The sequence below is a fragment of the Equus quagga genome, chromosome 2, assembly GCF_021613505.1.
Source record: "Equus quagga isolate Etosha38 chromosome 2, UCLA_HA_Equagga_1.0, whole genome shotgun sequence".
Taxonomy (NCBI): domain Eukaryota; kingdom Metazoa; phylum Chordata; class Mammalia; order Perissodactyla; family Equidae; genus Equus; species Equus quagga.
The window spans coordinates 78,177,131-78,204,527 of NC_060268.1; the positions used below are offsets into that span (position 1 = coordinate 78,177,131).

The following is a 27,397-nucleotide window of genomic DNA, read 5'->3' on the forward strand; positions in this document are numbered from 1 at the left end:
GAGTGAATGGCGTCAGGGTCTCCCTGGGAGAAGCATGGGAGGCTGAGATAGAGCTGAAGAGCTGGGTTGGCGGGGGGACAGCTGTGAAGGGTGCAGGCGCTGGGCTGGGGAGTTTGGGTTGATTCTGAGGGCTGTGGGGACCCCCAGGGGATTTTGAAAGGGGCAGTGGCACGCTCAGACCCTGTGACAGCATGGGGAAGAGAGCATGGGTTCTGTCTTTGCAGCCTGTGGGGCGGGGCAGGCTGTGGCTTGGCCCCTGGGAAGGGTGCTGTTTCCTGAGGGGGCTTCAGATCCTTTCAGATTGTGTTTCCTGGCTCAGTCAGCATACTCAGTATTTTGTGACTCTACCAGGGCTGGGGAGGAAGCCAGCTTTCCCTGGATTGGTGGTGGCTGACGGCTGGCTCTCAGGAGGGAGAGGGGCCAGGTAGGCGCCATTAGTCCCCTTTTACAGATGGCTTCAGAGAAAGGAAAACCCCATTTTCCTAAGCACACGCTCGGAAACGGCTGCCCCACTGGGCGCTCAGCCTCATGCCTAGGAAGAAATCCATCAGGTGGGGAGCAGGGCCTGCGACAATGAGACATGTTTCCAGCTCTTCAGACCTGAGAAGAATTGATATTCAGAGGCATGAAAGCAGGCTGAGGGGGTGTGAACCCTTTCAGCCTGGCCAGCCCGGCCAGATCTCCTGCTGGACTGGCTGGGGCTCGGGGATTCAAGCACCTGCCTGCGTTTCCCATCGTCCCTGAGCACATTTGGAAAACCAGTCCCTGATGAACAAGACTTGTTCTGATGAGCCTTGGGGGGTGGTTTTCAGATGGAGGAACTACAGAGAATGAATCTTTTGATAGAAAAAGCCATCCTGGGGGCATGAAGGAGCTAATCTAAATTGATCAAATGGATCCTGGTGGTGGGGGAGGGTGGGGAGCATGTGCAACAATAAGAAAACGTCTGCAGAACTGGCCTGTCTCGGTTGGTCGGAAGAGGGCCTGAGACTTGCTTGCCAGAAGAATGGCAGACCTGGGGGGCGGCTGCACCCCTGGCAGCCTCCCACTAGACACGGGAGGGTGAGGCCAGCAGCACCCAGGCCGGCCAGACCTCCCAGAACCGCGGCCCACGCGCAGAGACCTGAGCCCGGCGGCCCTGCTGCAGCAGAGCTGAGGGGGCAGCAGAAGCACAGCCCAGCCCCCTTTGCCTCCAGTGGTTTAGTTTCTTCCTGCCCCTGCCCTTGAGGGATTTTGGGGTGCATGCTCCATGCGGCCAGTCTCCCTAGGGAGCAGTCTGGTGTCTTGCTTGGGCACCCGGCCCCCTCGGAGCCAGGAAGTGAGGCCAGGCCCCGAAAGCTCATTTGCTAACTGACCCCCAAAGGATGTGGGTCCTCAGAGTGTGGGTTCCCAGCCCCAGAACACGTGCCTCCCCCAGCTTCGAGGGAAGGACTGTGTGGGCTTCTCCTTGTCCTCCTCACCGATGCCAGGCCCGCACCCTGCAGTGTCTGTGGAGGCCTGGGCACCCCAGCCTGCCCCAGCCGACTGGGCAAACTGTAGTCTCAGTGAAAAGTCCGATTTTTCACCCCTCTGGTATCAGCTTGAACAGAAGGGAAGACTAGCACTTGACCGTGTGTGAAACCCTCTAAAGATCTGGGTGGGGAGCCCAGGGCAGAGTCAGGAAACGCCTCCTAGATCCCTGTGGGCAGGTCCTCTGCTTCCTTCTCTCTAAAGCTGGTACTTTACACAGAAAACCCCCGGGGATTTTCACATCCAGCCTGGGAGGGATGCATGGAGGGAGGGGAGAGGAGAGGAGGGAGGGCCAGCCGGTTCAGCCCGCCTCTCATTGACAGATCCACATGAAGACCATGCCTGCTGCCATGTTCAGGCTCCTCACGGGCCAGGAGACCCCGCTGTACATCTAGGCCGCAGGAGCGGGAGGCTGGACCCAGGACCTGACCCTTGTCCACACAGCCCACCAAGGACACTGGCTCCCCTGAAGGGCGTGCCCTCACCACCTACCTTTTTTTGGACAAAAAGGGGTATGTCTTTATCAAAGGAGAGTCACAGGAACCAGTCTTTGTAGAATGGTCAAGTATTTTGCCGCATCCTGAATTTTCTTGTTATGACTGCCGAGCGTGTCTGTTTGCCCCTTTGTGGTGTGGCGTGTGTCTTTCTCCCTGAAGCCTTGGAGAGCGGACGTGGGTGCCTCCGGAGGTGGCTGTGAAGGGAGTCTCCCAGGACAGTGAGCTCCTGGGGGTGGCAGTGACGGCCCCGCTGGCTCCTTTGGCTGGGGGTCTGGGTTCCTTCGGGGGGAGGGCACCCTGACAGCCCCAAACAGGCTGACTCTGCCGCTGCTTCCTCGAGGGAGCTTGGACAGCCCAGCTCTCAGGATGTGACTTGTAATTGCATTTGGGAACATGTGATTGTATTTAACGAGAAAGGCAATGTTCCTGAGTTAAATAAAAGATGATGGCCACCACATCGAAACTCCATATTTATTTAGAGAATACCACTGTTCTTTTATTTTGACACGATGTTCTTCAGACTTTAGGGTTTTCAGATGACCGTCACCTGTCCTGAGTCTCTGGACTTCCCTGGGCTCCCTCCCTCCCTGTGGCTGCCTCTCCCCACAGGCCTCCCCACCCAGTGGGCCGCATGCCTGCTCCTCCTCCCAGGGGCAAGGACAGCGGCGGGGCATCGCCCTCTGTCTACACACATGCATCCACACACAAGCTCCCCCACAAAAGGAAAACAAAGCCCTCACCAGAAAACTCAACCTCTGCCATCCCCGGGCAGCCAGCAGTGGGTGCGGGTCCCTGGGGAGCCGGCGCCACGGCCGCGAGCAGTATTAGAGTGTGTGTAGATGAAGTGAAACGTAGTCTAGTTCAGTCCTTAGCGATCAATGTTAACTGACGTCATTTTGTCTGGAAGTCTCTTTTTTTGGCCCAGGCCTTGGAGAATACACTGTGACTTAAGAAGCCTTACCATGCAGTAACTAAAGCTTTAGGATTACTGTATTCAAGGAGTGCCCTGTGTGTTGCATGCAGCCGACCTTAGGAAGACTCGCTAATATCACTAATAAACCTGAAGTCATGATGAAAAGCTGTTCGTCCGGCTGGTTTGTTAACTGAGGCGGGATGCCCCACTTTCCTCTAACGTCCCGCCTCACACCGTGGCTCTTCAAGGATGCTGGGTGGTGACTGCACCCCCTCTGGGTCTGGGGCCTTGGAGGAGGTCCTCGCCAACCAGGTCAGAGGTGGGCAGTCCAGGCACCAGGTGTCAGGCCCTTGATGGTGACAGGTTGGAAGGCCCACCCCACCCACCCCATCCCAGGCTGCCAACTAATTGAATAAGGGAAAACAGAAAGGTGGCCCGGTTGTCCTAGTCCCAGCCGCTTCTCCTTACCTGCAGGGGCCTTCGCAGCGTGTCTCGAATCACAACAGGACTCAGCAGCACTCCTGCCTCTGACCTTTCTCTGTGGCCACCATCCTGGTGTCACCGGGTATGGGGAGGCAGGGCTGAACGTGGGCTTTGGCTGGTAGGCTTGGGGGTCTGTCCCAGCGTGTTAGCTTGGGGACTTTGGACCAGTAGGACCCCTTCTCTGGCCTGCCCACAAGCTGTCCTCGCTCCATGCTGGGAGCTGCTGAGGACGTGCTTCACAGCTAGCCAGGTATGGCTCGCACTTCGGTGACAAGAAGAATGTCACAGGAGTAAAAGCTGGAGGAAAGGGGCCTCAGCTCAGAAAAGGAGTAGGTCCTACCAAGGGGTATGTCCCTGCAGTGCCCAAGACAGGAAATCCAAAGTAAAGAGCTGTGAGCCAAACAAATAGCCTGCATTCCTCCCGGAAGCCTGGGATGTCCCATGCATGGAGGGGCAGCTGTGGGCCAGCGTCAGCGGGACCTGTGTGCGTCTAGGCATCTGCCCTCTCCCCCTCATGCCCCGAGGACCTGCCCTTCTTCAGAAGAATACTGGGAAACAGTTGGGTGGCCATGGAGCCTCACACTCATTGGCTGGCCATTGCGAGCTCTCCCTCAGGACCTTGGTCATCAGTGGTGCACGTGGGCACTCAGCTTCTGTCTTTGTCCCAATTAGACCCCAGAGACGCAGAGGCCAGAAATAGTTTTTATTAATTAAAACACTGATCATTATGAAAACACCTTGAGGTACATTAAATAAATACAACCTTCAAGTTGTACAAACAGGTCTCCTGTGGCTTGAAAACAATTTTCTATAAATTCTGCCTTAATAGCAGCATCTGTGAATCAATGCAGCTGAGGGGGGTAAAGATATCCATTTGAAATCAGCTTTCTGTTTGTTTGTTAGAAGCTTTTGGTTTGGATCAGTGTCGCCAGCTGAAGGAGACTTCTTTTAAGTACTCCTGAAGGATGAGTCCCCTGCTTCTTGGCCACAGAGTTGGGGTCCAGAGCTCGCCCACCTCAGCATCCTGGCAGCTCCCAGGCCAGGGTCAAACGGCAGTGTCTGGAGAGGCTGTGGCTCCCTTCAGATCTTGGATACGGCAGGGAGAGTGCCCAGGACCCAGGCCTGTGCAGGTGGGGAGGGGTCCCTGCAGGTGGTGGGGGTCCCATGCCTTGCCTGCCCTGCTGCAGCCCGGAAGCTCTGCCCGGGCCTGCTGACATGTTAAGGAGAGCGAGGAGAACAGGACCCAGCTGGATGGGGTGAGGGGCCCTTTCAGAGACCGAGTGCGCGAGGCTCCCAGGTGGGAGAGGGTACATCAGCGAAGGGGTGGAAACCAGCTTCCCCCTGGCCATGTGCCCACATGGTCTGGGGCTCAGGGTGCTCGTTGCTGAGGCTTCTGGCTCCTGGAAGCTGCTGAGCGAGCAGGGTCAAGGGCACCAGGGCTGGTGGATTGGGTCCCTGGCCCATTCCTTGTGGATCTACTGGCACCCCTCTCTTCCAGGGCCCTTTCCTGCGCCCCCTTGCCGTCTTGACAGCCCTGTTGTTAGGAGGCAGAAGGTTCTAGCCCAGTGGTATAAAATTGGGTACAGTTTCCTCATCTGCAGGATGGAGTTGCTATGAGAGCAGATACAAAACTGAGCGTGAGAGGGCGTGTGAAGGACAGAGCACTCATAACGTCCGGGACGCCGGGCTTCAGGCCAGAGCACCTGCATGCACCTTAGTGGAGGCACAGCCTGTGGTGGGAATCCGGATGGCAGAAAAGATACTGTCCTGCTGTAGGGAGGAGACGCAAAGGACACAGCACCAGGCCAGGACTCCTGGCACTCACTCACCCTGGCTGCCCAGTAAAAATACTGATGCTGAGAGCTCCATCCCAGAGGTGGGGATGGGGAGGGTATGGGTTGGCCTCGCTCGAACTGCAGCGGGGTCTGACAACTGCAGGCTTAACCCGCCTGAGGGCTCGGCACAGGGACACTGCTGTGTGAGCCCCCAAGCTGGAGTGTGGCTCCCCCAAGCAGGTGAAACCACTGATAAGCTCTGGCCCCCTCTCCAGAGACCTGACAAATGCCCTGATTCAGAGGCTAGGGCATGGGGGCCATTAACACTTTGCTGGCAGGCTCAGGGGAGGCCACTTAGAAAAACTGTCAGTTAACTCTACCTGCAAGGGGACTTGCTTTTGGGAACTTCAAAAGCCCTCAGGAGAAGAATTAGAGGCTAGATTGCCTGTTTTATAGTCTGAATAAAGTGCTCATAAATTCATCTCTGGTATGTCTCTAGTGGGAAAGTTCTGGTTGTCATCAAAAGGCCTGATTTATATTTTTCCAGCTGTCTCACTTCTGGGAGGCAATGACCAATAACCTTAGTGAAGCACTCAAAGTGTTCGCAGCCGACTGTCGCTGCTGGCTTCCATGCCTCAGTTCCCAGGGGCTCCGGGTGGCTGGGCTTGAAACCCTCCCTGCTGCCTCATTCCCAGCTTCAAGCACACAGATGTTACAGGGGGCCGTGGAGCAGAGGGGAGGGCAGCACACAGATGCACCCAGCACACTGGCTACAGGGGGGCGTAGAGCAGAGGGGAAGGCAGCACGCGGCCCCAGACTGCTGGGCCCTGAGCAGTTGTGGGTGCCCATCTGTCCTCCCCCTGTGCTCCTGTGCCAGGCCCGTGGGCTCTTTGTTGAGAACTTTGGGCCCTGGGCTGCTTTGTCCATGAATGGTCACTAGCCACAGTTTCAGTTCAGGTGCTGGCTCCCGTTGTGGATGGCACAGGTACCGGCAGTCCCATGGCTGCAGAAAGTTCCCTCGAGGACAGTGCTGCCTCAGGGCTGCTGTTGGGAAGCAGATGCTGTTGATGTTGCCAGAACATGAGGGGCGGGGTGCCCAAGCTGCTGTTGCGGAGGAGGCTGGGCCTGCCTGCCTGCTTCTGCATGCCCAACTCAGTGGGTGTTTTACGGAAATAAATGATTTACAACCTGCATCCTCCAAAGCAGGTGTGTCTGCTGTTGCCTTGCTGGGGAAGGGACTGCCCTGGATCACCAGAGGCCTGCTTCCTCAGGAGGTGCACGTGTCCCGGAGAGATGGCCTCTTCCCCCAGACCTGCACCCATGCACGCCTTTCTGGCGAGGGCAGATACAGGGGAAACCCCCAGAGGGGCTCGCCACGGGTGCTTACTGCTAGGGATCAAGTAACAACTAAGAGTCGGCTCCCTACTGGAACCAGTTAAAGAGTGGGAGACAGGACAGAGAGAGCCAGAGAGCAAGGGGGGAAGGCACCCCACAAGGGGATGGCCCAGAAGGGAGGCCTGGGAGACAAGGTGATGGGGGGGTGGTCCCTCAAAGTCCCTTGCCACCCTTGTCTGCTTCGGGGGGGTGGCCAGGCCACGGTGGGGTCCCCCATTGTATATTTGTTTGCACAACAGCCCTGTAGCCCTGTGGGCAGGAAGTTGGGCCCGGGCTGCCATCTGTGCTGATATTACCTATTTTCTTTAAAGTCAGCATAAGATAAAAAGTTGATCATTGAGTGACACAAACGACATGGGAAAATGGTCTCATTATGTGATGTCAGCCTCTATCCACTTAACACTAAACTAATTCGGGGTTGGGGGGAGAATCCTGTGTTTTAATGGCCTTGATTTTGAAGATACTTCGTGTCTTTAGTTATGTGAGTGTCACCTGTCACTGTATTCCTGTAACGCTGGCTGGTTCAAGGTGCTACATGCCTGACAAAACCAAAGAGTTCACGACGGACATGAGAGAGTCATTCTCTGTATTACTGGAATATAGGAAGTGTCGTCCCACGAAAGCAACTGATCGGACCCCCCTGAAGAGAGGGAACGGGAGTTCTCCTCTCGAGCCCCCCAGAGACACTCCTGGGCTGCAGGCCTCCCCCCGAGAGCATGGCGGCCTCCGGCAGGACACTCCGGCAGCAGGCCTGTCCGTGTGCACATCTAGAACTGTGCCTCGCTCACACCTGGTCCAGAACACTGGCGCTGAAGACGGCCTCCTCCATGTGGCGCTCCTCAGAGGTGACCGCCGAGCGGATGGCGCCCACCACGTGCCGCACCTCAGGAGGGAGGGCACAGTTGGAGTGTTCCAAAAATTTAGCCACCAAAACCCTGGCGTCCGCATAGGCCTTGCTGTCCACTAAGGAGCGCGGCCGCTCTTTGGAGACCGTCTGTAAGGCCTCTGGCTTTAACGGTTGGTGGGTTTTCCAGGTATTCGGTTCCCCCGAGGCTGAAAGCTGATGCCGACAAGCCCAGGCGGCCACGACAGAGCGAGACAGGGAAACTAAAAATTAAGGGAAAAGATAGAATCTGAAAACAACCAAAACCAAAACCAAACAAAAGGCAGCTGTTAACTAAATGCTTTTTTTAAAACGCAAACACAAGCAGGCTTGGGACGAGCTTTCTGCTGGGATTTCTGGGTTCCTGGACTAGCGCTCTGGGCGGGCCCCTGCTTCCTGTGTCCCCTCGTCCCCTGAGTGGCCTGCCCCTCTCAGCCCTGAGTTAAGCTGCGTTAACCTAGAGGCCCTACAGCCTCCGGAGCTGGGGGACTGGAGACAGGAGGGCAAACTGTGAACAGGGCGGGAGAGAAGGGCCGGGGCAGGGCAGGGGCCCCCTTCCACTGGCCGCTCTGCTAGGGTTCCCGAGCTCACCGTGGGGCTGACCCTTCTCAGCCTTCCCAGGCTCAATGACCTTTCCCCTTGTGGATCTTATGGCATCCAGAGATGGGTCTGCCCTAAGGCCAGCACTGGGGGTGGCAGAGGGGCAATGAGAGCCCCCTTGCCATGTCAAGGGTAGAGAGCAGCCACCTGTTATGGGCAGCAGAGCTCAGAGCGCCTGGTGCCCTGCTCCCAGTGCCCACCAGGCGAGGGCTGGGGAAATGGCACCAGCCCCTGCAGGGCCCACGGCTGCTCTGGAGGACCCACAGAACCAACACTGATCTGATGCGCCTCCGGAGAAGGCCAGCTTCAGGCAGTCTGCTGTGACCGAGTCACCAAGATGAGGGTAAGGCCCGACTCGCCCAGCCTATGTTCCAAGTCACACAAAGGAAAGCTATTCTGGGTGGTCTGGGATATTTTTGGTGGCAACGAGCAAACCTGGCAGTTAAACATAAGAAACTGTAAACAATCTCCCCTCAAAACAAAATCTCATCAATACAGTAAAACAAGCAGCCTGCGTATGTTCACTGAGGTATAGCCTCTCATATCTTCCACCAAGAGAGAAGGAACAGGAAGGCAGTTCTGCCAAAGCCCAGAGAGCTGGGGAACCCACGTTCCCAGTGACTCTGAGGGGCTGGGTTTAGACATCAGTCACCCCTTCATTCTCCCATTGCCCAGCACATGTCCAAGTGTCTTAGAAAAGGAGCAGCTCACCGGTTCCCAGAGCAGCCCGGGACAGTCCTGCTTCGAGGTCTTGGCTGCAGGAGGGGGCGTGTGAAGAGGCGTTGCCTTAACCAGAAAGACATTCGGTTAATACGTGAAAGGGAGAGAGGAGTCCTAATAGCACTATAATGATCCTCCCTTGGCTAAGAAATATATTTTAGATGCCAGACAAGCAGAGGAAAACTCTAGAACTTAAGCAAACCCATGCACAGATGAAACAGGAACAGCCCTGCAGCTGCACCCACCGTGGGGCAGGCAGCGTCCCCAGGGCCCGTTTCTTCCTCAGCTCAGCCTCGGCAGCACAGGGGCCAGTGCCACAGACAGACCCAATGCTATCATCCGAATGCCCATCTGCATCCAAGGGTCTCCAGAGAGTGGGGAGGCACATGCTTTCGATGTGCGGAACAGTAACGGCCTCATCTGGTTGAGAGGAGGTAGAGGGCACAGGGTGGAGTGGCGGGATACAGAGTAGGCGTGGTGACAACGTGTAATCAAACCACCTCTTCCCTTCATCTCCATCCCTGAAACGTCATGGTTTCAGAGCATAAATCTCACTGAGGGGGACACACCATAGAAAGCCATCAGGGGGCCACAGAGCAGACCCTCCAACTGCATGGGACCCTCCCCCAAACCCCAGTGTGCGAATGTCACGACGTGTGGCCCTAGAGGACAGAGAGAAGGTCTGACCCTGGAACACACTGGCAGAGGGGGCGCCTTCAGAAGACTCGGAGGGAGCCTTCTCCATGTGAGCCGGCAACTGAATGTCAGAGGGGAAGGTGGAGACAGAGGAATCTGGCCAAGGAGCCTGCAGATGCACAGTCTAATGACATTCCACCAGGAGGGCACTGCCAGGCAACGGACCTTTGAGGGTCCCTGCTTCTTTCTGGGGGTGCAATTCTCCCAGGGCACAGACAGGCCTAGTCTATTGGGCTTCAGCTGGATAAGACCACTGAGGCGAGACTGGTCCAGGCACCCACTGGGTCTCCTTAGTGTTCTGTCACTTCCACTTTATGAAGGTCCCCACTGTGATGGCACTGCAGTCAAAAGGCCCCCCAATCTTGACTGGCAAAAACAGTGCCATCTTCTACCTCAAAAACCAGCAACACAAGAGTGGGTGCAGGCTCTCAATTTCAGGGTGCACAAGACTCCCATGGAACTGGTGTGAAATGCAAATTCTTGGGCCGCTGGGCACAGGGACTCTGGTACCAGCTCCTACAGCCCAGGGAGGGCACTGCTCAGTCTAAGAGTCACATGGGTCAACTGTGACACAAGCTCCAGGCCACACCTGGAAGCACTGCAAAGGGTGTCCACGAGTGCTGTTGAAAACACACGTGTGTCTGCCTGGGCTGCTCCAGCTGGCGGACACCTGCCCTCTCAGCGCTGTCACTGAGACACAGCCATGCCTTAAAGGCCCCGGGTCCCGCTAGACCACTAAGCAGGCACTGGCATTTCCCACAGGGGTGTAGCCCAGGCTAGTCCTAGGGGGGAGTCACCAGGGCCAGTGGCCTGACCCTAGGCCCTTCCTGGGCCCCAGAGCTGGTGTACAGCCAGTAGGCTAATGTTGGGGGCTGGCTGACCCTCCAGGTGGGCTCCCATCACCCCAATCCTTCCATACCCGCTTCTCCCTGACCCTGGCCAGAGTAGTAAGCCCGGTGGAGGCATAGCAGAGACTCCACACTGTCCACACCCACTTAGGGGCCTTGGACATCAAGACCACATCCCCAGTGTGGCCTCTGGGCAGGGGTCTCAGCCCTGGCCTCGACTCTCAGGGGTCACTGAAGTCTGCCGTGTCCAGGGCAGAGCAAGGCACACACTGAGGACAGGGGTGGGCAGGGCCAGCCATACCTGCCATGCCAGACGTGCAAGAGGTGGGGTCACTGGCGGAGCGAGCCACGCGCCCGGGACCCAGCCACACCCGTGTGCCCTGGTCCGGGCCCTCTGGGGATGCATGGCCAGGGTGCTGGGCAGGCAGCAGGGGTGACTGGGTGTCCACAGGGCCATCGGGGGACGTGAGGTTCGGGCCGCGTGTGGCAGTGCCCTCTGATGCCGGGAGGCTCGTGCTGTCGGCAGGTGCTGCAAGGCAAGGGACACAGCATTAGTGCTGGTGCTGGGCGACCACAGAGCCACGCCATGCCGAGACAGTGCCTGCCCAAGTGCCAGTTGGAGTGGGTGCGAAAAGTGCAGCCTCCCAGAGCCATCTAAGGGGGCGTAGGCAGCCTGTCCTTCAAACCCCAAACCTAGACAAACCCTGTCATCTTGGGGTCATGGAACCCCTGAACAGGCTGACAAATGCTTTGTGGTGCACAAAGGTCGCAGGTCACCAGATGATCTCCCAAGAATCATTCCAGGAGGGGTGGGGGCACTGAGACCCTCCACACTCCACAAGAGATACAAGTCAGGAATCAGCCACATCTCCCACCCAGGGCATCCCTTGGGGGGTCTGAAATCCAGGAAGGTGGGGGTCATGGGATGCTTAATGACCAGGACCCAGGCAGAGAAAGGTGAGGTCTCTGAGGGACATTGGGGCATCCCAGCCAGGTCCTGGTGGGCATGAGCACCTGCCTGTCCCATGCAGGGGGTGCAACCCCAGGCTTGGTGTGCAGTCCCTGGCTCAGGCAGGTTGGGTAACCAGCCCAGACTACACCTGCCTGGTTCTCAAAGCGTGGGCGGGGCCAGCAGCATCAGCCTCACCCATGTCAGGAATGCAACTTCTCAGCCCCACAGAGACCCAGTGAATTAGAGACTCTGGGGTGGGCCCAGCCATGAGGGTTCGAACAGGCCCCCAGGGAGTTCTGATGCCCTCTAAGTGCGCGAACCACTGCTCTAGACCTGTGATGCTGCCCGGGCCGGGTGCCTTATATCCAAGGGAGGCACCCTGGGGGACTGGATCAGCACTTTAACAAGATCCCAGGGGACCTGCAGGCACCTTAAGGCTTGAGAAGCGCTGCTCCCCACACTCTTCTTTCCCATTACCAGACCACCTCAGAGCTCCCTTCCGTGTGGCTCCTCACCTCGCTGGGGTAGATTTCCCAGGTGAGCGGCCCGCCTGGGGGCCACTCTGGGAGAGCCTGAACTCTCCAGGGGTGGGAGGCTCTGGGGTCTGTCCCCTCCGTCCCTTCCTGTGGGTCCTGACCAGGAACCTGGGGGGGGGGCCTCACTGTTCCAGCTGCTCCGTGTGCCCCGACACTGGAGAGCTTGCCCTGTGCCAAGGGCTTTACCGGAGACCTCCTCGTTAATCCTCACAGTCCACCCTGGTTACCCCCATTCCACGGCTGAGGAAACTCGGCTGACAGAGGAGAGGGGAAGAGCAGCTGGAAGCGGCTCCACTCTAGAGCACTCTTGCTTACACACCCTCCACTGTCCCCCGCCGCCCCCTCAAGACAGGCTTTGTGACAGTTAGCAGACTATTTGGAAAAACAGAAAGATGAACCAGACCTCATACATCACATGCAAAAAGAAAAATTCTTCAGGACGATGAATCCTTTTCTTTTTTAAGATACCATAAGAATAGTATTAGAAAACATATGAGAATAAATCCACAACCTTGGGGTGGAGAAAGACTTTGTAAACATGACAGAAACCATGAAGGAAAAGCTCGATAAATTTGACAGTTATAAAAAATGGTAAAGTTGTGTGTGGCGAAAGGCATCATTAATGGGAAAGCAAAGCGTAAAGCAGGAACGCACACCTGCAGTAAACAGGACAAGTGTCTCTCCCACGTATGTCCCCACGTCTCTACTTAGACTTTTTCTTATAAATCTAAAAAAAAAACCACTGCAATAGAAAAAATAGACCAAACACTGACCTACAAGAGCTTCATAAACAAGTAAAAAGTTTCAAACTCAACACTGTGTATGTGTGTGTGTCTGTGTGTGTGTGTCATGTTCACCTACAAGGGTAACAAAGACAATCAGGATGATAATGTCGTGGGAGTGTCATAAACACTGTTGGTGGGTATACAAATTAGTAATAAAACTTTTCCAGAATGCACCGTGGCCAATACGTCCAAACCTAACATATACATTCCCTTGGACTCAGCAACTTTCCTCGTTGGAATTTATTCTAAGGAATAACTGGGCAAGTACTCAAAGCTGGATGTATAAATGCAGAAAAGAAAAATCACCTTCTTGTATCATTAGACAACTTCGAGTCTAGAAATTGCATTATTAACACTATCAAAATCTTATCAAAATTACACAGCAGTATATTAAAATTATTCTGAATACTATTCATTCCTGCTGATTCCTCTTGATCCCAATCTTCTCTTTTTTACAGCTTTATTGAGGTGTAACTGGCATACAAGAAACCACATATTTAACGTATACAGTTTGATGAGGTTGGACATATGTACACACCTTGATCCCAATTTCCTTAATGTCAGTGATAATCCGATGGCTGAGTTTCTCAGGGAAACGAAGTCGTGGAGAGACAGATGCAACTTAGCTCTGAATACATATAATCAATAGAAACTTATAAAAATTAGGGTAACATTAGGGGAAAACCCCTCAGCCCTAGGCTGGTAACGCTCCTTTCCACACATCCTCACCCTGGTTGTGAGCCTATCTTTGACAGGAGTCATAATCCTAGTGGACTTCCAGTTTTTCACCTAACAGATCACAAGCATTTTTCCTAATTAATGTATAATAATGTAACATGTTTGCCTTGACTTTTATTAATAGACTTCATTGTCCGCATAAGTTTTTACTGTTGTGAAAAACACAACCAGCATTTATTTTCACACTTAATGTTTTCTTTTTTTTGCATTACTTTCCTAGGTGGTTCCAGAAGTATGATCACCACATCTAACGGCATAAACATTTTTATGGCTCTTTCTCCAAAATGCTTTGCCAAAGGGGTGGCTGATTTACAAGGTGCCAGTCAGGGTGGGTTGAGGCCTTGCCACCCTCCATGTCCTTGTGCTTTTTGTTTTTGCTTTTTTTTGAAAACATTTTATTTTATTTAATTAATTTTATTTTTTATTTCCCTTCTTCTCCCTGAGGGCCCCCAGTACATGGTTGTACATTGTAGTTATGCGTCCTTCTAGCTGTGGCACATGGGACGCTGCCTCAGAGTGGCTTGATGAGTGGTGCTAGTCCATGCCCAGGATCCAAACTGGTGAAACACTGGGCCGCCAAAGCGGAGTGTGTGAACTTAACCACTCAGCCACGGGGCCAGCCCCAGCTATTTTGTTATTTTAATAGGTGAAAAACAATACCAGAATCTCAAAAAAAAAAAAATTCTAGAGCTAATAAGTGATTCAGCAAGGTTGCAGGATACAAGATCAACACACAAGAATGAATCACGTTGGTATTGCAGTCAATCACATATACTAACGGTGAACACACGGAAACCAAAAATGCAAACACAACACCATTGACAAGTGCTCCAGAGAAAATGAAACACATAAGCATACACTTAATCAAACATGTCCAGGATCTGTGTGCTGAAAATGACAAAACACCAGTGAAAGAAATCATAGCATATACAAATCAATGGAGAGAGGTACTGTGTTTATGCAGTGGAAGGCTCAGCTTCAGAAACACAGCAATTCTACTCAGATTGCTCTACAAGCTTAATGCAATTCCTATCAAAATCCAAGGAAGGTTTCTTGTAGATACAGACAAGCTGATTCTAAAATTGATATGGAAAGGCACAGGCCCTAGAGTAGCTAGAACAATCTTGACAAAGGAGAACAAAGTGGAAGGCATCACCATATTACTGTAGAGTGACCGTAATCAAGACAGTGTGGAACTGGCAGAGGACTGACTCACAGATCAGTGGAACACAACAGAAGGTCCAGAAACAGACCCAGGCAACTATGCCCAACTGATTTTTGACAAAGGTGTAAAAGCAACAAATGGTCTGGAGTAATTGGACTTGCGTAGGCAAAAAAATGACCTTGACTCAACCTCACCCAGACAGAAATTGCCTGGTGGGCGGCGTCTTTTCTGAATTTAAAAATCTGCGTGGCTTGCTGACCCGTGAGCCTCTGTCTTCCTCTGTATGTTCCTGCCCAACCAGAGGTCTGGTCCCTCTGCCAGAAGTCTGGGTGTTGGAAGCACCTTTGAGTCTCTGGGCCCAGCCCAGTTAACTGCACAGCTCCTGGGCAGTGGGGAGGGCCCGGCCCTGCTGAAGTCCTGCCGAGGAGCCCCCAGACCCCTCTGCCCGTCTCCACCTGCCCTGATACCACACACAGCAATGGGCTCCGTAGCTGCCAGGCTGCCTGGCATGTTTTCCTCCAGAACTTGTGATTTGTAGGAGTCATGTGGATGCAATGGGGGGCGGCCTGGCCACAGGCCCCCTCAGCTCAAACTCTAGACTGTGTGGTCACTGCACAGGGCCTGGAGACACACTGCACCCTGGGGTAGTCTCTGGGAAGGTCACTGGACACTACCTCCTAGACACAGCTTCTAAAGGCTCCTTGAAGCCACTAACAGAAGCACAAGTTCACTTCCAAATCCCACAATGGAGGAGACCCGGGGTTTTTGCAACACAGAGGCAGCCTGGCAGCAGGATGGTCCTGCTGATTTCTCTTAGATGTTAACTAAGAGTTGGAGGTGGTGGGGGGCAGAGAGCCCTGGGGATATAATCATGGTCCTTTTTGGGATCTTCAGTCATCTTGAAAGTTAGCTGACTTTGGTCTCCAAATAAACTCCCCCACATGAGCCTGCCTGGGGACCTCAAGAGGAAGGCTCCCTGGAAATGCCTAGCCCCTGCCCACTTGCTCCCTCTGCTACAAAGTGTCGTCTGCTTTCCTGATGCCTCGGACCACATGCCCTGCCCTTGGCTTCATACTGTGGCTCCCAGTCCACATTTGAGATCTGACTTCTGACATTTCTCCTTCAGTGCCCTCCAGGACACAACTTCCAGCATCCTGCTCTGCAGCCAGTGGGATCCCTCTAAGCCCAGCCTCTTCTGAGGGAGGAGCCATGTGGACATCAGTGTGGTACAATTTCTGCTCTGGAAAGAGTAGACCCAGATTGAGTCATGCTGTTCTTCAAATCCATACCCATCAAGGGAGAGAGAGAGGGTGCTGGGGGGGGGGGGGGGGACCAAACCCCCCGAGGAAGCAGGAGGTCTGCCAGGTATGACTCCTGGATGCAGGTAAGGGAGGAAACATGGAGAACTGATATGGTACTTAGCAGGAGAGGCTGGAGCAAATTCCATCCCCTCAAAGAGTAAGAAATGGAGGGAGGAGAGCAGCAGGAGGCAGAGAAGAGACATCCTTTGAAAAAGAGAAACTTATTAGCTCAAAGACTGAAAGGGGTAGGATTACCTTGCGTGCTGAAGCCAGTGGTGGCATCTGCGTCCCCGGAGCTGGACTCGGTCACCTGCTGATCCATACTTGTAAGCTACAGCAAGAAACAAGGCATTGAGAAGGTCATCAGAGAGACTCGGGATCGTCTGCAGTCTGGAGGGGACATCACGATGGCCTCCAGAAATAAAAGCTGACTTTAGAGCTTGTCTTCTAGTAAGAAGCACTGAGAACCAGGTGCTTACACTTCCTCCACTCTCCCCAAACCTCTAGGGTAGGAGGCCTGAGGCTGAAGACGCCCTTGCCAAGGCCAAAATCAGTTTCTTTGACCCTTCGAGATCAGAGTGCTGCTCACTCCCTGAGACCCCACCAGGACCAGGTGACACCCTGGGCTACTCACTTTCCACTTATGGGCACTGTTAGGGATGGACAGGCCCCACAGGATCCTCCAGTGTCACCATAGGAGGTAGGACAGCACCTGCCCTCACTTCCAAGCCCCTCCCCTCAACCACTCTCTCCTCCCTGCTTCCACTCCAGAAGAATAAGCCCTCCGAGGAGCAACAGTCATGAGACTCCTAGGGCTCTGGGCCAGCACAGTTTGGACGCAGGGTGGGCATTTAACAAGTATCCTTGGCTCAATGAGCTCCCAGACTCCCTCAGAGCCTGCATCTGCTCTCTCTTCCCTTTTGCCTTTTGCAGGTGGGATCCAGAGGATGCTCCCGAGGCCGCCCCCACTGCCTGAGCTCGGGCTCAGAGTCAGGTCCACACCGGGTATGTGCCAGGTTGAAAGTGGCCCATGGCACCAGGGCCCCTAGCATGCTGTTTGACACAGGCTTGTCTGGTGGGGTGAGCGGCAGTGAAGCTGGCATGGTGTTGGATGGTCATCACGCTCTTGCAGCTTTCTTTTTGAATGGCTCATTCTGCCCAGAGGGGCTTCCGGGAACATGAGGGGCCTCCCTGCTGGGCAGGGACGGGGCATCTGCTCTGTGCCTGCCAGCCCTCTGCACGGCAGGCTCCTGCCCTTGGCGAGAACATCTGTTCCATCGCTGCTTTAGGGACAATGGACCCCACAGGCCGTGTGCCCGAATGTGATGAACACTGTACACACGAACCCCTGTGCTATCTTAAAAACAATTTCCGAATCCTCGTGTTATTTCAGAATCGCTTTGGGGACACGCTTGCAAATAATGAGCTCCGGGCAGACCCGGGAAGGTGAGGCGGGCCCCTGCGGCTTGGTCTGATGCCAGCCCAGGTAATTACATTTCTGCTCCCTGCTCTCCCGGCACTTCAATCAGACAGCCGGGCGTCTTCATCTCTCTGCTTCCAACCTGGCGGCTGCCCCATGGTGCCGGGCTCTGGCCCTCCCTCCACTGCCGGGGGCGGCGGCCCAAGGGGGCTGTGCTGGCGGGGGAGGGGAAGGCAGGCGCCACCCCGCTCAGGCTCTAGAACAAGGCCATCGCGCTCCGCCGGGGGTAGGGGAGGGGACCGGGGTTCCTGCCGCCATCAGCACTGCCTTCCATTTCTCTGTAATCACTAAACCCAATAACCACAGTCGGCAACGTGTCAAGAATCTTTTGCTAAATCACACAGAAAGAACAACGCCCCAAAGGTTTGTTTCCTTCCATAACTCCTCCTGTATCTAACTTCCTATTTGGCTCTATTTTTAATTTCTGCAGGGGTGGGTGGCAACTTTGAGACCTGCCGCCTGAAAAAAAAAAAGCTTCTGGTAATAAAGAAATCTAAATAAAACAAGAGAAGTAAAATACACAGTGGGACAAGGTCAGGAGGAAATTGGATTCGATTCATATTTTGCAGAAGTGTCACTGGCTTCCTTCTGGCTCCCGGTCAAATGAGTTTTCGAGAGGAGACAGCTCCTGGGAGCGCATCTGTCACCTCTCTCAAGCAGGGTGTCAAGGGTTTAATTTGAATTTGGCCTTCCCTGATGTCCAAAGCCACCTTGCCACACTAAAGCTGTGGGGCGAATAGCTGTTCAGTTCACACAGCATTTCTGATTAAATGTAAAGGCAGTGGAAAAGGGTGGAGAAGACATATCAGAGAATTTAAGTTGAAATTTGAGTTCAGCGGTAAAGGCCCCAACACAGCTCTTAGGAGAGGCCCCGTGTGTAACAACATGGGACACTCAGGGGCCTGCATTTATTTAATCCCAGATGCACTATGTTGACCAGTTACCCTAATTAAAAAGTCAATTGGCATTTAGGCAAATAAGCCACATTCCCCTCATCTCCCTGTCTTTCAGGAAGCTCTGTGGCTAGGACACCCTGAATGGAAATTCTGCCCTGTGTCTGTAATGAGTTTCCCACTCCTGGGTCCAGTTGACCAGCTAGTGCCAGATTTACAAAGAGCTGTTCTTTGGGGGTGATTACCAGCAATCATAGAGAAAGTGCATTAAGATTTTAGGCCAGTGTCCCCATTTGAAGATACTCTGCTTGCAGCTTTAAAAATGCAAAGGTTGGGGCTGGCCCCGTGGCCTAGTGGTTAAGTTCGCGTGCTCCACTGCAGGCGGCCCAGTGTTTCGTTGGTTCGAATCCTGGGCGCAGACATGGCACTGCTCATCAAACCATGCTGAGGCAGCGTCCCACATGCCACAACTAGAAGGATCCACAATGAAGAATATACAACTATGTACCGGAGGGGCTTTGGGGAGAAAAAGGAAAAAATAAAATCTTTAAAAATAAATAAATAAAATAAAAATGCAAAGGTCATCTCATTTGAAAATATAAATGGTAACTTTTAGGACTTGGGGTTGGTCACGCCTGTCCTGTCCATTGCCGTTCTCACGATCTCTAGTCTCATGCCTCAGGTGTCCCTCTTGCCTGCCCTATTGCCACCAAAATTCCTAAAGCACCACTAGGTCATGTCAACCCCAAACACCAAACTCTTCAAAGGCACCTCTATCATTTGACATCCAAGGTCAGAGAGTCTGTACCCAAATGATTTCAGGGAACCCCTTCATGTACCTTAAGCTCCCACAACCAGGCTCCACGCTGCTCCCTACCCCAGGTGCCTTTGGCCAAGCTGTACCGCGCCCCCCCTCCGTGATCTTCTCCTCTGTTCATACGCCCTAGTCTCACCCAAACTGTCAAGCCTGTTCTTCCTCTGAAGCCCCAAAGAAGCTTATTTGTCCTTGTCCTGTCACCACATGGGACTGTTGCTGCCACGAGGAGGGGATTCTGTCCAGTTGATGGTTATCTATACCCCATGGAGTACTGCACAGTCTTACAGGGTCCCTGGAACCTAAGCTTGTCATCCAGGCTGGAATATCAAACCAGCACATTCTCAGTAACTTTCCTGCTCCAGAAAGAAATTTACTCCCTTCCATCTTGGCCAAAAGGGACAGTCTTGAGCCATGGGGAAGAGAATGACATTGCAAATGAAGTTAGAAGGGACCCCGCCTGGGGCCAGTCCATCAGGGGACTGGGTCAAAGGAACGGGCTCAGTTCGGGGGTGCTCTTTCTTCCCATGTTAAAAATCTCTTCCAAATGAGCGGTGCCCCCTCCCCTGGGCAAAGCCCACGGGGCACAGGCTTCGCTTTTCTGTCAGCCTGTCTTCCTCTCTTTATCCAAACGAGTGCGGATAGGCAATCAAGATGCCATCTGTCCTAGCAAGGGGAAGTAATTAACCTCCGCCTCACCCAGCAAGAAGGGGTCGTGCTGTAAGGGGGCTCCTTGCTGTCCAGTCAGGTGGGAAGGCTGCCCCATGGAGGGGACAGCTGGCCTGCACAGCCTTCCCTCTGTGGACGGGAATGGGTTTCGTTGACTCCAGACTCCCAGGGGTGTCTGTGGAATGGAAAAGTGCTGCTAGAGCACGGGGTCAAAGAGACTCAGCGCGTCCCGGCGTGGGCTGCCTCTCAGAGGGGAGCTGCGGCAGCCCCTCCATCACCAGATGCTACCCCCTCCCAGACGGGCGCCCTGAGAACGGCCATGTGGACAGACATGCTCACCTCCACTGGTCGTCCACAGAGAATGTTTGGTAAGCTGGAAGTTTCTGAGCCAGCGCAAGCTAATACGGTAGAGACAGGCTTTTGCCCTTAAGGGTTTTCTCACCAAAATTCTGTGAAAGAAATCTCCATTTAGAGAATTCCCAATAGTTCTGGAGAATGGTATTGTATTGGTCTTAGAGCCCGTGTTATCATCCTCTGATATATTCTGTTTCTCACAAAAAAGAGTAAAATAGTGACAAAATACTCAATATCCTTCTAGTGTGCAAGTGTGGTGTTGTGCACCAAATGTCACACCCTCATCCAGAGGCCACTTTCCAGCATTCAGGGTGCTTGAAAGGCTCCACGTTCTGAGTGTCACTGCGGGGTTCTCACTGTCACGATCAAGAAGCAAAGGGCTCCGAGGTGGGCAGCGCCTGGTCCTGCCTCTCTCCACAGGGTAGTGCACATGAATCACGAATCCTTCCACAGCGTTCTCTCTTCTGGAAATGGGCGTAACGGCTCAGAAAAGGGATGATGGAGAGGCAGGCCGAAGTTGTTCCCTGGCACGGAGCTGGAATTCTGTGCTGGCAGCAGGCAGGGCTGCCATGTGGAGGGGTAGGTGGCAGAGTTCCGTCCTCTCCCCACGGCGGCCAGAGAATCACATACCCCTGCAGGCTTTCTGGGGTTTCCAGGCCCATCTGCCGCCCTGCCTGGTGCCCCTGCTGGTTACAAGGCAGAGCTGCCCGTTTGCACACTGGGTCAGTGTCCCCCTTCTGCCTTCCAGCAACTTCCCCCCCACCCCGGGTCAGCCGCCCTCACCCTCTGGGCTCTGCCACATCCCCTTAGTAACACCCTCACGCCCTAAACCCACACTCCCCTCTAACAACCTCCTATCTCACCTCTTTGCCAAGCATCTTGCATAGTTTTCTACTCCAGCTCCCAAAGCGCATCCCTGGAGCAGCAGCAGCAGCAGCAGGAGCTGGGACTTCAGCATGAATGCAAATTCTTAGCAGCTCCCCTACCCCACCTGCTGACTCAGAAACTCTAAGATGGGCCTAGCTATCTGTATTTGGTTGACAAGCCCTCTGGGGACTCAAGATGCCCGCTGGAGTCCAAGATCCACTGGCCCACACCCCTGCTACACCTTCTCACACCCCATCCCCTCCTCTATCCCATGTAACCTGGCTCCTGCCCCACCCACCTGCAGCACCACCAGCAGCCCCTCGATGGAGACCCAGGTGGATGGGGTCAGCCCTTTACAGCCTCTGGGCAGCACTTGGCCCATCCCTTCCTTCCTGAACCACTTGTTTCTTCAAGTCAAGGCTTTCTGGGAGCCCCCCTGTCTGCTCTGCAGCCTGTCCTGGGGGCACCTTCCTCCAGCACCCTGCAGAGTTGTCATTCCGCAGGGCGCTCCCTGTCCTTGGGCCCCCCACCCCCCCAGTTTCCCAGGTTTCAGTGGCTACCACTGCAGCTAACCCTGATCTCTCCAAGGCCCCAAACTGTAGATCCTATTGTCCTGTGGACACTGGCTTGGATGTTTTGATGACCCTGGAATCCAAAAAACCACACCAAGCCTGTCACCTCCAGCCACATCACATTCATCTCAGACTCGTTGAGTGGCCTTCAGTTTCGTGGATGTGCTGTGCCCTGACTCTTTGCACAGGCTGTTCCCTCTCCCAGCAGCATTCCCAGCCCCTCCTCCCCCAACCCTCCCCACCTGCTGCCGCTCAGCCTGAGCCCTCAGCTCACAGAAGCTCACTGGACCCCACAAACATGGACCAGGCCCCCCTGCCCGGTGCCCGCGCTGTGCTGGGCTCTCCTCAGAGTGCTTATGACGTTATCACAGGAAACAGTTTCCACTGATAATGAATTATTGGTAATCCAATTTCGACTAATAATATTGATTTGAATTATTTTTATCATAAAGAGAAAAATAAACTACTTCAGGAAGGCAGAATTCTCTGCTCGGCTTTAAAAAAAATTTCAAGAGAATTTCAGTTATTAGGAATTTAGAAATGAGATTCCACAGCCATGCTCTTGCCTCCGCACTGACAAGTTCCTCCCCTACGGGCAGTTCCTACATCTCTGTTTCTACTGCAGACAGAGAAAAGGCCAGGCATCCTTGGCCGAGTCCCCTTCTGCCAGCCGCAGCCCCATGAGCCAGTCCAGGACATTTCAGGGCGACAGTTACCCCAAAGGAAGGCCCTGAGGCTGAGGGGCCAGTCTCACAGCTGTTCAGGCACCGTCTGCCTGGAAAGGGCAGGCTCCTGATGGGCGCTGAGCAGTCCTACCCAAGTGACCCCCCAGGGAGAATCTCTTTTGCAAAGAATTCTCTCTACCATGCATCGAGTCCAGCAGCATGTGAACATGCTGTGTGGTCCCGCTGGGCCCAGAGGCAGGCCCGTCTTGCCTTCTCTCCCTGTCCCACAACCACACAGCCTGCAGTACGGGGTCACCCTTGTAGATGCCATCGTCTCCAGGGGCCTATGGAGGCGGAGTCCCAACAGAAGACATGTAAACCACTTCTCTACCCACAGAGGTTCCTTAGGACCTGCTCAGGAGGTGGGCTCTGCTGCCTGGCCTACTTGCCACATGGGCCCTCCATCTCAAAGGGGTGGAGGGCAGAGCACAGGGCGGCCTCGGAAGGCCTGGGCCAGGTCTGAGGCCTGCACCACTTCCTGGCGGGGGGCTCAGGCGGGGATGCAGGTCAGGAGAGCTCCATGGCTAGAGCCTTTCGATATTCAATAAATACAATGCCAATGGCGATGACGATAATACCATAAAAAGGGCAATTGGCTTTTGCTGAATCAGAGCCTACTATGTGCCAAGCTCTCTGCGGGGTCCATTACAAACATCCATTCCATCCTATGTGCACGGTTCTTTTATGATCCTCATTTCACAGATGAGGAAACTGAGGGTCCACCAGCATATCCTGAGGGCATGCCTGCTTTGGGTCAGCCACCCTGAAGTTGTGCAAGTGCCTGGCAGACCAGCTCAGAGAAGACCCTCAATGCCTGGTGGCTGGGAGCTGCCACACCTTAGGCAGGGCCTGGGGTCCAGAACTGCTTTCTCACCTCCCCAGAAGACAGCGACAGCAGCATGTAGTCAAGACAGGTCAGAGTTCCCTGGTACTTGGTCTATGGGCCGAGCACCACCCCTGGGGGCCTCTGCCCTTGCCTTGAACCTGTGCCAGCAACTTCCGTGCTGTGTCCGTAGAAACACAAGGCAGCGTTAAGCTTAGACACATCTCTCAGGAGCCAAGGGAAAAAACCACAAATATTGAGGTTGGAATCCCCGGGCCTGGGTCAGGATCTCTGCAGGTTCTGCCCTCTGAGCCCAGTGCCTGCTCTCCACCACAGGACTAATAGGACCAACATCCCACAGGTTTCCCGAAAGGCCTAGAGAGATACGAATGCAGGCACAGGGAACCGGCCCATCCGGGCCTGGGCCTCTCACCTGGCTGGCCGGGGTCGGGCCCACGACAGCCTCGTAGGGTGGGGGTAGCTCGGCAGGGTAGAGCAGGCTGGGGCTGTTGATGGCAACATCATACAGAGTGCTGAATGGAGAGGGAGCAAAGTCCAGGTGGAGGCCCCTGAAAAGGCAGAAGGGCGGAATTGTCACTCCCTGGGGAAGGAGCCTGAGCTGTCGGCATTTCTCTCAAAGCAACGTGAACGTCTCTTGTCCGGGTTTCACCTCACTGAATACTCATTGTGCTTGTGAAATAAAAGCCTAATTCTCTAGGCAGTTTTAACTTTTGTTTTTTTCTGGAAAGATAGTGTCATAGTCAATAAACTCTATGGCCCTGTCATTTAAAATTAAAATAATCATACAGCTGATTAAATCTTTGATTAAATTTTACATGTTATATTAATGACCATAACTTGATAGCAGTTTTGCGTTGCCTGAGAACACAGCAGAGGCGCTCGTCCGGCTGGTTCCTTCTTTGTTGTCCTGGAATGGTACCAACAGCAAGGCGCCATCTGAGCCGCCTCTCCTCTCGCACTCGCCCTCCGCCCCCCAGGGCCCCTTCCCAGCCTCCTGCTGGCAGCCGTGGGGGCCCCCGACAGACACACCTGTGGGCCTCGGCCGAGGGCGTGCAGCTGTACTCTGGGGGGTAGTAGGGGGGTGGGGGGAGCGGGGCCACGAACTCGTCGAAGTCCAGGGTCTGGTGGAGAACAGTGCCATGCGGGGTCACGCAGGCGGGGCTGGCCGAATGCACCCGTTGTGGAAGGAACTGGAAAACAGAGAGATCGGAGTCATTGGGGGCATCTTGTGTGGCTTGTGTCTAATTAAGCTAATTACACATAAGCTTTAATGATCCGTTTGGAACTTATGTAATTTAAACCGTCAAGCAGTGCTGGCTAAACACACGTTTTAAAATGATGGCTCCGTGAGGTGGGCCTCACCTCCGAAGCCCCATTAATGCCTCTTTTCTGAGGAAAAATACAGTCTGAGAAGTCTCTAATTCTACTCCTACCACTAAACCTGTCTCTTCTGATTATACCACTCAAAGTCTGCGGTCAAAGGGGTGCCTGACGTCCCCGGTTTAAGACAGCACGCTCAAGATGCTCCACCCCACTCCCTCCCAAATTCCTACAGGGAAATAAATGTGGGAAATGCCACGCATTGTACTGCCCTCTAGGAGCGCTATAATGTACTTTAGTGTGTTTAGTGTGAAAGGCCCTGAGAAGGCCTGCGCGGAAATATCCGTTAAGCTGTTTAACCCATTAATGGATCATTTCTCAAATATTTCATTATGGGTCCCTTTGGACACATAGTATCTATTAGTATTTTGCAGTTTTAGGGAATTCACACACTTTGTAAAACGCTGCTCTGAGGGAAAAGAATCCTTCAAGAGCTCTAGAACATTCTGTGGGGCAACCTTAAAACTGAGATGCTGCTTGAGCAAATTAAGGTAAAAATCACTCAAACAAAATGAACGCTGTCTCTGTCTCGTTTTCTATTTCTGCCCATGGGAAGCGCCGATCCGTAACTGCTTCCCTTTCCGCCCTCTGGTCACTGCTCCCCACAGGTTCCTGGGGCGCAGACATGCCTGAGAGGTTGCCCGAAGTCTGTGCTCAGGGACCTCTCACTGCATGGGGGGGAGGGGTGGGTGAGGCAAGGACCCAGAGTCAACTGTACCACAGCCAAGAACAGTTCCATCAGGACACGAGGGACTCTCGAAGCCCCTGGGTGGGTTAATGAAGAAGCCGATATTTGAACGGCCTGAGAGACTGGTAGGATTTCAACAGGTGGGGAGTAGGATGGTGCTTCAGGCTCAAGAAGAAGCCTTTCACTAGCACAAGTGAGCGAGTGAAAGATGTATTTAAGGAAAGCAAATTTAGATAAGGCTCTAAAAGTTAATTCCTAATCCTGGGGGCACTGGGGAGCCAGTGAGGGTCCTGGAGCTGGGTGCAGTGCTGTTAATGCCTTCTGGCAGCAGTAGGTAGGGTGGTCTGCAGTTGACAGAGGCCAGGATGGTTGAACATTTTTGCACAAGTATGGGTGAGGTCACCATTCTGAATATGGTCAAATGCTATGAATTAGCATGCTCTAAACTAATGGCGACAGAATGGTGGCCATGTCTAAACATGTACCACAATCAGACTACAAATGGCTCCTGTGGGGCTTCTTCACACACACAGCATGTTCCTCGCCTCTCCAGCCAGTCTGACCCGGGGCTTTGTTTGTTCAACTGTCTGAAAGAGAGGTGAACCAAGGGCTCTGAGCAGACGAATGTGTGTCTGTCGTCCTCTACCTGGGATGGCTGTGAGCCCTGACGCCTACTGCACAGAGCAGAGCCGCCAGGACAAGGCCAAGTGTCCTTGAGGTCTAATAGAAAAATATTTTGAATTAGTCTGTAACAGAAATTAGAAAAATCAATAACATACTCAAGTATGAGATGCAAAAGCCAAAACGCTTTCCTGCTAAAGGTACAATTCCACCAGGAATGAGAACAACAAGTATTTTCATGAAAGCGGTGAGGAGCTCCAGATGATTCTATTAGCAGGTTTAGAGGAGTAAATGTGGCCATACACCAGGGGCTTTTCAAAGGTTAAACCACAGGTGCTGCTTCTGCTGTAAACTCCAGATCACTTTCCAGTGGTGTGCTGGCCACATCTTTGCAGACGCATCTCAGACTCGGTTCATTTCAAACTGAGCCTCTTACCCTGGGATCTCAGCCTCCGGAACGGGAAGCCTGCATGTCACGCATGACATCTCCCCCTGCCTCCCATCAGTATCTGTTTAATAAGCAGGGTCTGTCTGGAAGCCCAAGGTCACAGGCTCTGCACTCTGCTCTGAGGTGATGGGGCTGGAAGTCTGCAAACCACATTTCCCAGACTCCTTTGCAGCTGGCTTCAGTTAGGTTCTGCCCACAGGGGGCGCCAGAGGGAGCCTGGAGGCCAGGAGGAGAGTTCCTGCTATCCTGTTCCTTGCCTACTCCTTCTCTTCTTCCAGCTCTGAAGGGCGGTCGCTGCTGTGGTGGTGATTTGTCTCTGTGTACCCTGAGGGCCCCCTCTAGCCTTCCACACCTGGGTACCCAGATCCCTGTGTTAACTGTTGAAATCCCAAGGGCGAGTTCTTCTCCTGCCCGGGCCCTGACCATCAGGTCCGTCTGCGTCTCATCCACGTCTGTATTCCCTGGGCCCAGCCTGGTCCTGCGAGCACAGCAGGTGCTCAGTGAGCATCCACTCAGCAGATGAGCCAGCACCTCCTCGCTGTGACATCTCCTCCTTGGGGAGCACCTAACAGGTCCCTCTGCCTTGGTCTTCTTCCTCTTGAGTTCAGTCTCCATTCTGCTAGCAGAGCTATTTTTAAACCAATCGATGAGTGCACTCCTGTTTAAAGCTCCTTGAGGAGACCTCTGCTCCCTGAATGCCATGTCGTTTCCAGCTTCCTTATCCACTAAGCAACTGGTGCCCGAAACTCCTCCTCCCATTCTTTGAACCAACTGCAAATAGCAAACACAGTTTGTTCCCTCTTCCTGGATCCGCACCTCCCTCTCAACTGGCAACCTCCCAGTCATCCTTCAGGACCCGGCAGAAACGCCCACTGGCCAGCCTGTACCCTCCCCACGCCCCGCCGTGCCACATGCTCCCCTGTGAGCTTGAGTCTGCACCTGGGGGTGGTGGGTAGAAACCGGGCTCTAAATCGTCGCTTCTTTCCCAGGTGGCTCTGCTGGCCCTGGGCCATCTGTAAAAGCCCCGTTTGATCTATGTGGTGACAAAGGTACACCCGTGCCTGGTGAGTGGAGTGACGTTGGTACCCAGCTGAGGTGTTCACACACCTGATGTGAGCATCGTTAGTGCCCACTCCTTGTCATCCACAAAAGAGGAGTTTGCATTTTAGACCCCGCTTGAGAAAAGCCCCTTCTCAAGCGTCTGCTCTGGAGAGAGGGAATCCCCACGTGGGCGTGTGCTGCCCTT

At 53.9% G+C, this 27,397-nt stretch overlaps 2 protein-coding genes across 7 annotated transcripts in view; one reads left to right on the plus strand and one right to left on the minus strand.

Moving 5' to 3' along the window:
• APBA2 (amyloid beta precursor protein binding family A member 2) overlaps positions 1-3,064 on the plus strand; it is a 233,727-nt gene extending 230,663 nt beyond the window's left edge. For all 5 annotated transcript variants that reach the window (XM_046650735.1, XM_046650728.1, XM_046650742.1 and 2 more), the window contains one exon: positions 1,833-3,064. In XM_046650735.1, the coding sequence (XP_046506691.1) occupies positions 1,833-1,904 (72 nt within the window). In that variant the 3' untranslated portion in view covers positions 1,905-3,064. The remainder of the gene's footprint in view (positions 1-1,832) is intronic.
• Positions 3,065-4,121: 1,057 nt separating this feature from the next.
• Positions 4,122-27,397, minus strand: part of ENTREP2 (endosomal transmembrane epsin interactor 2) — a 431,496-nt gene continuing 408,220 nt past the window's right edge. For both annotated transcript variants that reach the window (XM_046655165.1, XM_046655164.1), the window contains 6 exons: positions 24,044-24,204; positions 23,427-23,562; positions 16,052-16,127; positions 10,621-10,848; positions 8,767-8,841; positions 4,122-7,679 (listed from right to left, as the gene is read on the minus strand). In XM_046655165.1, the coding sequence (XP_046511121.1) occupies positions 7,357-7,679; positions 8,767-8,841; positions 10,621-10,848; positions 16,052-16,127; positions 23,427-23,562; positions 24,044-24,204 (999 nt within the window). In that variant the 3' untranslated portion in view covers positions 4,122-7,356. The remainder of the gene's footprint in view (positions 7,680-8,766; positions 8,842-10,620; positions 10,849-16,051; positions 16,128-23,426; positions 23,563-24,043; positions 24,205-27,397) is intronic.